Source organism: Podarcis vaucheri, assembly GCF_965113315.1.
Source record: "Podarcis vaucheri genome assembly, chromosome: 13".
Lineage (NCBI taxonomy): Eukaryota > Metazoa > Chordata > Lepidosauria > Squamata > Lacertidae > Podarcis > Podarcis vaucheri.
Window position 1 is genome coordinate 46,491,289 of NC_138751.1, and position 13,055 is coordinate 46,504,343.

Consider the following 13,055-nt stretch of genomic DNA (forward strand, 5'->3'; position numbering starts at 1 on the left):
TATTCTGTACACTAAAAACATCTTTGTTCCTTTCAAAAAACATACCACGAGTTCATACTCCATCACATAACCAATAACTCAGCCCCTCCCAGCACCACTCTGCTAGTGAATTACAGACCTGTTTCTTTACTGAGCACATCCTTAAGTCTCCCATGTGCCCATGTTTGAAGTGCCTTAGGACCAGTGCTATGCAGCCCATGGTCAAGTGCCTTTAACCAGTACTGTCCAACTCCTATTAACAGATTAAAAATAACATTTGGATTTAATCTAGTCCCTTGATTTCCGCGGGACTAAAAAAACTACCACCACAAGAAGCTACTTTCTATGTACTAGCTAGTTAAATTGGCTGAGGGAGGGAAGAGGAGAAAAGATGAGAAAGTCAGGCATTTAATTCTCTCTCATACTTCATGTTCGTCTTCGGGCAAGAACAACCAGTACTGTTGAAACGAAGACATTTACACACCAGTTACCACATTTCCCCACTAATGTACTCAAGTACTATAAAACAAATAACCAATAGGTTTGTCACATTTCATTATGTACATCACTGGTGGTTAACATCTGAAAGTCTTCTCAACACACTTCCCCTCCTCCAGTGCCTCATGTAACTGTGGAAAAATGGTTTGATACACCATTTGGGGGGCTCCCCTCTGAATTCTGCAGGAGCCAGCTTGGCCAGCCTACAAGAGCTTCTGAGAAGGGGGTGGAAACCATCACAAATACATTCTTTTTTAATGTGTCAGAGAAGACCTACCATAAGCCTCAGTGTGCCTTGATATGGGAATAAGAGGCAACATCCCACCATAGCTATGTAAGAGAAGCTTGTGTATTTCATAATGAATTACACATGTCTGGTCATAGTAATGTTCCAAGAAAAACAATGCCATCCCATATTATCATATACAAGTTAAAGCTTCACTCCAGAAAGTTTCTGCAAGAGCCAGCTGTATCCTGTCACTGCTCCTGAAACATCACGTTTTCCACACTACCTTAAGAAGGATTTTTGCATTTTTCTGGATAGTGCTAGGATAAAAGCTGCTCTTAGAAGGTGGGAAGCAACCGTACTTTTAAGAAAATGCTTGTTGCCTCTTGGAGTCAAGTAAGATCACCTGTGGCTGAAGTCCTTACATTTTTGTGAGGGGCAGGCAACAACCACAGTGCAAAGCTAGGAACTGTACTTATCCAACTAGATGCTATGTTGGCATCAACACTGTATACAGTTTTATTTTAGAGGCCTTTGTCATACAGAGGAGAGAGAGAGAGAAACAAATCTAATAACCAGCAGTTCACAATGTTAAAGCTTCGCTTCAGGAAGTTTCTGCAAGAGCCAGCTAGGCTTTGTGACTGCTCCTGCTCCCTTATAGTTGAAGAACATTTTTAATAGTAATGGACTTTTAGTTGCAGAGAACTTACAAGATTCAGCACTAGTATCAAGAGAAATTTGACTTGCCATGGGCGGGGGAAGGGGTAGAGAAGATATGTGTGAAAAATTACTTAACAGAAAGTTAACTTCACATCCCATTACTATAACTCTGAACAGTTTTTAGGCATCTGCAGCAGCAACGTATTATTTCTGCTAGGGTGTCATTCTGCCAGTTGGTGTCATTACTCATTCAATACAAATACTCAACACAAATGGCTGACATATATACATAACTTTAATTGAAAGTAATAATAAATTCCCAGAGGGTCTGAAAGGCTCAGCATATCCCTGCATTTAAGTCACAGGGTGGGGGTGGGGGGTGGGGAAAGAGGGAGACGACAGCAACATTTACCCATCAATGCCAGTTCTGAGTCTTCCTAGAATAGCCAGTGGCACTTTCTAGATGGAGTTTTGTTCTTAAAAATTTATAGGAGAGCAAAGACCACCACCCAGTTCCATTTTTTTCCTCAGTGCCCAACTGTTTTTACACTCTCAAGATTTCCAGGCAGTTGTTGTAACAGATTGCTATCCAGTCCGGCTGAGTTGATGCCCACTGTACATTGTTGATTTCGCCTTCTGCTGTGTAGGCCAAGATTGGATCCTCAATGGCACGAGGCATTTGCTGGATATCCCAGATAAGTGCTTGATGGTCATCCGCTGACAAAGATGAAATGTAGAATCAGAGGTAAAAGAAACCACCTTTCGCACAATTATTCAGTGGTCCATGTACTCAGGAATGAAATGGACACAAAACCACACAAGCAAAAGTTTAAGGAGTATAATTTGACTTTTATCTATGATTGGGTTTTGACTCCTGACACGTTTTACATATATTATAGTTTCTCAAATGCGGACGATCTGTTATCTAATAATATTTGTTAATTCTTGTAATGGACAGTAAGACTGAACTGCTAAGGGAAAGTAATCAAAAAGGGTTTTTTTTTAATCCAAAAATTCTTACACCTTTCCTTATGGAAATGTTTCAAAACCTAGAAATTTGCTAATCTTTTTGCTGCAAAAGGATTTATGTTCATTAGTAGATCAAATTCAGAGCAAGAAGAGTCATATCCACCACTCCTTCCACATTTGTAAACATATGCAACGTATGGCTGGTACCCAATATGGTTTGGGTTTTTTTAATTAAATGAAAGCAAGTAAATTAACTTGCTTCATAATCTTTCGTTTCTACCACTTTTGTTTTAGGGTTGCTTTAAAGCTCCCATAACTTGAGGTAAGCCTGTGTATAATGGACTATACTTTTCACGAAAATTATTCATAAAAAGTAGCTGTAAGTATGCTAGCTTACTAAGTATTCAAAGTTTTCAAGAAAATTATTCATAAAAAGTAGCTGCAAGTATACTAGCTTACTAAGTATACAAAGTATACTAACAAGATACTCTGAATTAGAGAAGAGCACAAACGGCAAGCATTATGGGTGAACAGAGAAATAATAATAGTTAAACCAGCAATAGCAAACAAAGCGGATTACTATTTTGAGTTCATACACATACTTTGAAGGGAACTTGAAACACCCATATGAAAAGAAGAGGTTACAAGAATCATTCATCCTTACCAGCTGTGCAGATATGACAAGAAGAGTGTGGTGCCCAAGCAATGCCATTGACACATGCTCTGTGGTTGTTCAGTCTGGCAACAGGTGTACAAGGAACTCTGACATCTAAAATCACCACCTTAGTGGAGAAAACAAATACAAAGAATAGTGAAGTTTTATACTACCTCTGATGAAGCCACAAAGACTTTTTATGAATGGTATTTCATTACCTACTATACTATCTTCAGAGCACAATACATATATGCTGTACCCCTATCTCCTCAAGTAAGTATACCCTTTTCGTTGCAAATGAATACAGTGTTTTTATACTCCTCTAATAGTGAAACATATTATTATATAGAGAGAGAGCGCATGCGCAGTAGTGCCTGATGAGCCGCATGTTACAAAGGGGAACTGAGATCAATCAGCATTTTATGTATTGTTATGTCCAGTTCACATATTATAAATTTTAAAAAATTGAGAAACTAACACAAAGCTATTTCCAATACACACTCCTGTTTCTGAAGTACCTGCTCAGGACACTATGCCCCATTACTTTAGCTAAGTCAGCCTGTCCACCCCACAAAAGAATTGTGTGGCCAAGAGCAGGATATCTCATACTGACATGTCTACATGGGGATCATGACTTCTTCTAGACTCAAGTTGTTCATGGTAGCTACCAGCATCAGTATGGCTTCTATCTCCTTTTTAACACAAGGACACGTGCCTGACTGCTTTCCTCCATGCTACTGTGTGCCAAGGCTGCAAGGAATCCCAGAAACAAAAATGTTCCATGGCTTTATACAGGTATCCAGAAAACATGCCCATCAAGACCAAGAGTCTAAGTAGTGTTGAGTGTCAATACCATCCACGTGCAATTCCAATAAGTGTACTGGCCACCCTTACAGAACACTGGCTCACCTCCATGCCATCCATTGCCATTGTTGCAAGATAATTCGGGTCCTGTTTATTCCAGCAAAGGCGAAGCAAAGGATGGTGTTGAGGATCCTCATATATAATTGTACTATGTTCCAGGTGCCGCAGATCAAACATTCTCACTGAGCCATCAGCACCAACAGAAGCAAACATGTCTCTCCCACCTCCTGCGCGGCTGAATGCAATATCATAGACCTGCTCATACACCAAAGGCAGAGAAAATTGACAAAATACAATGATATTGCCTCTAATACCAAGATTTTTGCTTCACACCGAACAAAGTTTTATCATGCAAACCCAGATGTACAGCAGCCATGTCATAGAAATCCCTAAAAGTAGATAAAAAAGGGGCTGAGCACACAATCAGAAGCTAGGGCACTGCCACCCCTCTCCCCGTGAAAGTGAGCTTTGTCTACTTCTTATGCAAAATATTTAATTTTTTTGTATACATCCCCCTGAACAGCTGAATTACAGTGGTACCTCTAGTTACAAACTTAATTTGTTCCGGAGGTCCGTTCTTAACCTGAAACTATTTTTAACTAGAGGTGTGCTTTCGCTAATGGGACCTCCTGCTGCCGCTGTGCCATCGGCACACAATTTCCGTTCTCATCTTGGGGCAAAGTACTCAACTCGAAGTAACTTCTCCAGGTTAGTGGAGTTTGTAACCTGAAACATTTGTAACTCGAGGTACCACTGTACTTTGAGGAAAAAAGAAGAATTTGGTTCTCGAGAACTAATAGCATACACACAGACACAAATACACTCACTTGCCAGGTAAGTCACTATTCCCATTTTATAGACTGGAACAAATTTTTACTAATTACACAAATCTGAAATCCCACAATGGAGAAATCAAGAGAAAAAGTGCACCATCACCTCTTTATCATGGGCAATCAACTGGGTCTTGACATGGCCTGACACCAAATTCACTCTTCCCAAGACCTGGCCAGTCTCCAAACCCCAGATAGTGCAAGTTGTGTCAATACTAGAGGTACCTGGGGTGGGGAGGAAAAACACCAATGTTAATAACTCTTCTTTGATGCAATGAATAAACAGCAATACACAACACCTTATGCTATTCATAATGCTTGACCTAAAAGATGACTTGCCTTCTCCATTCTCCTTTTATACACAAAGCAAACTACTGTATTTTTCACCCCATAGGACACACCTAGTTTTTTTTTTGGGGGGGGGGAATAAAGGGAAAAAAAATTATTTCCCCCCTGGCGCGAGGGAAGCCTGAGCTTCCCCCGACCCCAGCCCCGAGAACAGCCTGCTATCCGCAAGCCTAGGGAGCCCGGCGGGAAGTCGCGCTTGTCTCCCCAGGCTTGCAGAGAGCTGTGCGAAGCCCGGACGCGCTCTTCAGCGCGCCCCAGGCTTCGGAATGCAGGCAGGGCTGCGCATAGCTGCGCGAAGCCTGGGACTGCAGGCAGCTCTGCACAGCTCTCAGGAGACTGACGCGACTTCGCGCCGGGCTCCCTAGGGCTGCGCAGAGCTGCGCGAAGCCCGGGACTGCAGGCAGCTCTGCTGAAGCCTGGAGGTAAGTCGCGCCAGTCTCCTTTTAAGATACAGGTGTAATCTTCAGTCATTTTTCAAGTGTTAATTAAGAAATATGTTTTAAACTCAAATCATCCAGTGTTTAAATTGGAAATTAAATATTTCACCAGAAAGCTTGGGACACGGTTCCAGTTTGTGAACTATTTTTGGAAGCCAAACGTCTGATGGGGCTTCCAATTGGCTGCAGGAGCTTCCTGCAGCCAATCAGAATCTGTGTTTTAGTTTCCGGAACGGATTCCATTCGACTTCCAAGGTACGACTGTATGGTCTATTATAACAATATGTAAATTCAACATGAACAAAATTTACCAAAGTGAATAATTGTACTTTTACTCTAGACTCCAGGATAATCAAAAGTTACATTAAAAATGGATGGTGGGGGGAGATGAAAAATACAGCTAAGAGATGCAGCAGATTTAACTGTGGTTATAGTGACAACAAGCAAGGGGTATTTTCTCCTAAACTGAGATTGTTGGGGTGTGGGCTGGGCTGCTGCAATTCATGAGAGGTTAAATAGTAAGAGGTCTTCACCACTTAAGCTATGAAATCAAACCATTATGGAAGTAAAAAAAGAAAGCTGCCACCTATACAATGTTGTTGTTGTTTTATTTCAACGAATATCTCAATGGGGGAGGAGAAAAAAATGCCCCATCATTGTACCAGCTCTCTGACTGGTACAGTAAAGAGGCCTGGATTGGGCTCACTGCTGTCACATGCCAGCAGCAGGGCCAGCTTGAGATCCAGTGTTACCTGTGTGTAGACCCCACCCCGGAAGTTCCCTCCAGTGGAAATACTGCCAATGATAGCTTCCACCAGCCATTTTGACAAAGGCATATTGCAGCACTCCTTTGCAATGGTGTTCCTTTGCTAACAGAGGCTGTGGGTGCTGGAAACGGTTGGGCCAGTGGGATGGGAGAGACACACAACCACTTGCCCCAAATCCCTTCCAGTACAGTGAACTGAGGGTTTTGATTGCTCTGCCCAACTCTTTATGTAACTGGGAAGTGCATTTATTAAAGTTACTAATTATACTGCCCAATAACTGAAATTCCCTGTGTAGCTTACTATAAAGGTTAAGCCCATAAAACAGTATAATATGAATAAAATCACCCAGGGATAACAGCTGTGTAATAGATTCAAAGAATGCTAGAACACTTTCTAAAAATTTTGGGAGAATATTTTTTTGGTGGTGAAGAGACCACTGAATAGGTACTAAGTGAGCTTCTCTGGACAGCGCATTCGACAACTGGAGCAACACCACTGAAAAGGCTCTTTAGGGAAGTATGGTATAGCCATTAAACACAAGGTAAGCCAACACAGAAGCTTGTCTCTTGGACAACATAGTTCATATAGAAAGCCTAACAGGTGAATGCTCCTAGTCTTTTGGTTTATAAATGTACCACAGCTTAGATCATCTGCACAATAGCAAAGACAATTCCTGGCCAATTCAACTAATATTAAAACTTATCTGATGTAGACTTTAACCCGACAACAGCCTTTCAAAAACTTTGGCATATACCGTAATCCCAAGCTATCTTCGTTAGATTAAAAACACTTATATCAGGAAGGAATGCTTCTGTGGAAAGCTTTATTTACCTTCAAGGCCCATATAAAAATGAGCTTCCTGATCCACCAACAGCCATTACCCAAACTAAATCCTGTCTGGCAATGTTATCCATTTTACTACCAAAGCTCTGCCAAATTAAGCATTTCAGTCTTACCCAGCAGATAAGGATCCACTTCATTCCAATCAAAGGATGTCAATGGAGCACAGAAGTCAGAATTCTTGTTGTTGTTCAGCAAACACTCTAGCCTGGTCTCTGTTTCACCCACCTGCAAAAAAATTACAAATATTGGTCATCATTCCAAATCTTCATAGTATTTCACTGCAGCAAAAGTGCAAGAGAAGAGACAGTGCAGCTAATCATTGTGATTTAAATAGGTTCCGCATTATGTTCAAATCATGGATTCTATTATTTTTGTTAAGACACGTGTAAATCAAATTAGGTTTGACCAAGACCCTACTTCTTGGCTACAGAACATTAAACCTAAAAGGGAAGCCTAGTTACTGTTTTGTTCTGAACTACAGTCAGCTCCCATTCCTTCTATATGCAAACATTTTCATTGTTGGGACAATTTATAACTCATGCAACACACTGGCAATGCAAGATCATATGGCATCGTTTTAAAGTTCTATATCTCATAAAACATGGCAAACATAACAAGAACAATGTCAAACGTCATGTTTTCAAGGTCAAGGAAACCAACAGATGTGTTATCATGATTGTCAATTAGAATTAAGTCAGCAGGAATAGAGGTTCCTTCCAACTCTATAACTGTATGATATGGAGCTTTATTTTTCATTTTCCATACACAAGGAGTGGGAAGACTAAGCTTGTGGAATCTACTTTGGGTGTTGTTTTTAGTAACAGCGAAGTTCACCAATGACAGGTAGGTGAAAAACTGTAGCCACGGAGCAGATATAAATTTAGAATTAAGCAATAGTCTGTCTTCAAGCATATTCCCATGAATTTGTTTATAGTACCAGAAATGAGCTTACAATCTTTTCACATAAAATACTACAATAAGGCTTCCCTCCTCAGTTTTCTTAATTCCAGCAGTCTAATTTAGGTCTGGGGTAGGATAGGGCAAATAGAAGAGAGAAAGCCTCATGGGTTTTGCTATTTTTAAAACAACTGAGTCAGACACTTTTGCCAATCTACAGCAAATCACCCAGCAATTTACCACTAGATCCCAATTTATTTTCTGCCCATCTACATAACACATTAGAGTAGACTGCAGCTCCAGTTGTAGAACACTGAATTTAGAAGTTATTAATAAACATTTACGAATAGAATAAAGCAGACCAAGTACTATGTTTGTCTACTACTTATAGCAGTTGGTCAGACTACTCACACAACATTCTCAGGGCCCACTGGTTATCCTAGCCCCAGGAAAACACCTTATAAAAACAAGTCAACTTACTCTCCAGACACGCAAGTAGTCACCACTTGTTGCCAAAAGATCTGGATATACCCCTTTGGTATCTGGGATCCACATGAGCTTGGTAGTAGGATATGGGTGATCAAAGGTATTCCGGCAAATGAACTCAGAGCTTTCCTCATCCAACCCAACAAGTTGGACCTATAAGCAAAAATATTTCAAGCAAGTTATCAACCAAACTATAACATTAAGCTCAGGGTAGAGAACTGATGGCCTCTAGAAGTTATTAGACTACAAGTCTCATCAGCCCCAGCCTGCATGGTCAAGGATGATTCGGAGTTGCAGTTCAGAACTATCTGGAGGGCCACAGATGCCCAACCCTTCATACTCTGCTACAATACCTCAAGGACCACCTCGCCTTGTAGGTTCCTACAGCGAACCTACGGTCATCATCTGAGGCCCGTCTTTGTGTGCCTCCTCCAGGAGCGGCCGAAAGGGTGAAAACATGAGAACGGGCCTTTTCTGCAGTGGCTCCCCGCTTGTGGAATGCTCTCCCTGGCATATTCATTACCTATCTTTAGGTGTCAGGCAAAAGCTTTCCTCTATAACCAGGCCTTTCGCCTTTAACTGTAAGAAGGGGTTGGGATGTTTTAAACGTATTAATTCCCCCCTTGGTTTTAATGTATCTCTGTGGAAAGGGTTGTTGCTGTATTTTTGGTCTGGTTTTTTTTGGGGGGGGGGTAAGGTGCTTTGAGTTGCCTTGGGAAAGATAAAGCCCGCCCCCATTTCAATAAACAGCAATAATTTGGAAGTGTCCATGCCTGCCTTGGATTTTTTCTCCCAGAGGGCAAAAGTAAAATAGCCAACTAAAGTGGTACCTCTGGATGCGAACAGGATCCGTTCCGGAGCCCCGTTCGCATCCTGAAGCGAATGCAACCCGCGTCTGCCCGTGTCACGATCTGCCACTTCTGCGCATGCACATGACGTCATTTTGAGCGTCTGCGACGAAACCCAGAAGAAACATGTTCTGTTACTTCTGGGTCACCGAGGAGCGCAACCTGAAAAGGCTCAACCCGAAGGTATGACTGTATTGAGATGCAGGTGGCCTAACCTATTCTCTTTCCCGCCCCCAATTCTCCCACCTCCCCACATGGTCAAGAGTCCCTACACCAAGCCTTTCACAGTGGGTTAGAGTGCGGTGCCGATGATGACACCAAGGTCTCAAAGCCTTTCACAGCTGGTTAGTGTGTGCACCGAGGCCGCAGGTTTGATCCCCCCATGGGGCAGCTGCAAATTGCTGCAATGCAGGGGTAGGACTAGATGACCCTCAGGTTCCCTTTCCAACTCTCCTATGAATTATATTTATGAACCTTGTAGTCCCTCAATGCTGCTGGGGTGCAACATTCACTCTCTTTAGGCAGCATGGCCAGTAGTCAGGGATGGGATGGGACTGTAGCTCAAGAACACAGAACCCTAGAACAGGCATGGGCAAACTCGGCCCTCCCGCTGTTTTGGGACTACAATTCCCATCATCCCTGAACACTGGTCCTGTTAGCTAGGGATGGTGGGAGTTGTAGTCCCAAAACATCTGGAGTGCCAAGTTTGCCTATGCCTGTTCTAGGGTTCTGTGCTCTTGAGCTACAGTTTTGAGACTACAATTCCCATCATCCCTGACCACTGGTCCTGTTAGCTAGGGATGATGGGAGTTGTAGTCTTAAAAAACATCTGGAGGGCCGAGTTTGCCTGCCCTGGAAGAACAGAGTCGGAAGGGACCCTGAGGCCCAACTCCCCCCCAACCCCAATAACTTCGGGGACCCCAAAGACGCCCTATACCTTCCTCGAAACATCTGCAGGTGAAGCAGAAGGCGTGCAGGTGCTGCTCCGCCGCGCAACGCCTTCGGGGGACAACCAAACCCCCTCATGAGTTACCTCAGCCGGCGCTTGGCAACGGAGAGCGCGGTCAAGCCTGCGCCCCTCGAAGCAAGACCCTTGCCGAGGGGGTGCGGGCAACTGCCCCAGGCGGCTCTTGGCCTCTTCGCAAGCCTGCGGCGGAGCAGGGAAGGGCCGCCGGGGTCCGACTGAGGCGCGAAGGCCCGAGGCGGCCCCGAACCCCCGGGCTGACGAGGCCTCCTCGGACCCCGCTCACCCGCCCACCTTGTTGTTGTATTCCTCCACGAAGCTGCCGAGCGCCAGCCTGAAGCGCTTGTCGGGCCTGACGCTCCAGTTCATGGCGTAGACGGTCCATGGCGCCTCGTACTTGTAGATCTCCTTGCGCTTCCCGTGCAGCGACATGGCGGGCGAGGCTCGCTCCGTCAGCCCCTCACGGCAACCAGCGACCTCCCCCCGCCGACCGCCGTTCTTCACCTCACACAAACGACTACGGCGAAGCCGCCCCCACCCCGCTCCTCCATCGGGGGTCGATTCAAACTCCGGGCTCTCGTTGGCTGCTCGCGACGCCACTCCGCCGGCTGCCCGCTCCTCATTGGCTTCCCGTAAGCGTCGGCTCGCTCAAACACCCTCCTCCCTTCCAAGCCCAGCGGCCCAATGAGATTTCTTTCCCCGCCCCGTACTGGCCACGATGAAAGATGGATTTAGATTTAGATTTAGATTTAGATTTAGATTTAGATTTAGATTTAGATAGATTTAGATTTAGATAAATTTATTGTCATTGTCCGTATATACACAGTATACACAACAACGAAAATCAAACACCCACCCAAAGACCGGGTTCACATATACATTTGCACGTATCTCCGAACTCTCATCCTATTTAGACATAATCTATAAAACATAACATAATCCAGAATATAGCATGACCTATTAAAAACATAACATAACCTAAAACCTATCTCATTCCTTCCACTCCCTACTTACTAAACCTTGCAACTGGCCCTGAGATCATTATTTAGTGCAATCAGAGCTCTTGGATAGAAACTATTCAGAAGGCGTGTGGTTCGTGTTTTCATTGTCCTATATCTTCTGCCTGAAGGCAATAGTTCAAAGAAGTTGTGAGCAGGGTGGGTGGGATCTCTCAGAATATTATGTGACTTCTTCAAGATGCGAGACGTGAAGATCTCATCCAGGGTTGGTAGTCGGAGCCCAATAACGTTCTGGGCAATTTTAATTGTTCGCTGTAAAGCTTTTTTATCCGTTTCAGAGCTGCTCCCATACCACGATAATATACTATAGGTTAGGACACTCTCGATGGTACTATGATAATAGGACAGGAGTAGGTGCTGGGATAGATTCAGTCCCCTGAGCATTCTCAGGAAATACAACCTCCCCTGCACCTTCCTCACAACCATATTAACATTTGCAGTCCATGAGAGGTCCTCCGAGATATAAATGCCCAGGTATTTAAAACTACCAACCCTCTCCACTTCCTCGCCATTTATGTGCAATGGTAACAATACACTTTTCTTTCTCCTAAAGTCAATTATGAGTTCTTTGGTTTTTTTGGTGTTAAGCATAAGATTATTTTCTTTACACCATTGAATTAACCCCTGTACTTCTTTCCTATAAGCAGTCTCATCGTTCTCACTGATGAGCCCCACCACTGTTGTATCATCCGCAAATTTGATGATTGTGTTGGACTTATACAGTGGGGTGCAATCAAATGTGTACAGAGAATAGAGAAAGGGACTTAGCACGCATCCCTGAGGGGCTCCTGTGCTTAATACTAGAGTAGAAGAATAGTAAGGTCCCATTCTCACTGTCTGCGGCCTATCAGTCAGGAAATTCCTTACCCACAGACAGATCTTCTGATGTATACCCAAGTTGGTCATTTTAAGAAATAACCTGTCTGGCAGAATTGTATTGAAGGCAGAACTGTAGTCCACAAACAACAGCCTTGCGTAGGTTCCCTGTCGTTCTAGATGACTCAATACAGTATGGACGGCGATGGAAATAGCATCATCAGTAGATCTGTTTCTTCTGTATGCAAACTGGAACGGGTCTAAAGTGGATGGAAGACTAGCCTTAATATAATCTAGCACCAATCTCTCAAAACATTTCATAACAACAGATGTTAAGGCTATTGGTCTATAATCATTGAGAGATACCACCACTGACTGCTTGGGGACTGGCACTATAATCGATGTCTTCAGGCAGGTAGGGACATAACCCTACCTGCCTGAACATGGACATTAGCGAGGAGAGGTGTCGCTCTTTTCCTAAGCCCGCCTCTCCGGCAAAAATTTCAGCCTGTGCGAGGGGACGGTTTAGCAGCAGCCAGATCGGGAGGAAAGCAGTAGACGTGGAAAATGTAGAGTCGCATCTCGGGTGTCTGGAGTGGGAGCTTGCGGGTTCTTTCGGCGTCGTTTTTGTTTCCCCAGCTGCCCATATGAAGAAACGGAGGAAATGTAGAATCTAGGAGTTTTGTAAACCTGTGATTGAGCAGGAGCCTATCCGGCAAAAACGAAAAGTAGCCTCAAAGGTGGAAGTTCAATGCTGTCTCTAAGTAATGCCTCGTTTCTTGTGGATAATTGATTTTTATTTGAGAATTCTCTTGGTTTTTAATTTTTTTTAAAGTGCTTTGCATATGTAAATACGAATGCAGCTCATTGTCCACATACTGCAGTTTAGGCGGCTGTGACTGAGAAAAGAGTCTTAACAATAGCACTGCAATGTTGCAACAGCCCTTGT

The 13,055-nt window shown here is 43.6% G+C and overlaps 1 protein-coding gene across 1 annotated transcript; it reads right to left on the reverse strand.

The window, feature by feature from the left end:
- Positions 1-1,640: 1,640 nt before the first annotated feature.
- DCAF7 (DDB1 and CUL4 associated factor 7) lies at positions 1,641-10,831 on the reverse strand. Its single transcript, XM_082195074.1, has 7 exons — positions 10,566-10,831; positions 8,454-8,612; positions 7,190-7,301; positions 4,788-4,906; positions 3,897-4,106; positions 2,997-3,114; positions 1,641-2,080 (listed from the first exon to the last, which is right to left on the reverse strand). The coding sequence occupies exons 1-7, from the start codon at positions 10,701-10,703 to the stop codon at positions 1,908-1,910; spliced, it is 1,029 nt and encodes a 342-aa protein (XP_082051200.1). The 5' UTR covers positions 10,704-10,831; the 3' UTR covers positions 1,641-1,907.
- Positions 10,832-13,055: the final 2,224 nt, after the last annotated feature.

Excerpts from the sequence above, each read along its gene's own strand:
- DCAF7 (XM_082195074.1), bottom strand. The coding sequence starts at position 10,703 with ATGTCGCTGCACGGGAAGCGCAAGGAGATCTACAAGTACGAGGCGCCA. Across the intron at positions 7,302-8,453 it reads ACTACTTGCGTGTCTGGAGA|GTGGGTGAAACAGAGACCAG; the intron begins GTAAGTTGACTT and ends ATTTTTTTGCAG. Across the intron at positions 3,115-3,896 it reads TGGCAATGGATGGCATGGAG|GTGGTGATTTTAGATGTCAG; the intron begins GTGAGCCAGTGT and ends TTCTCCACTAAG.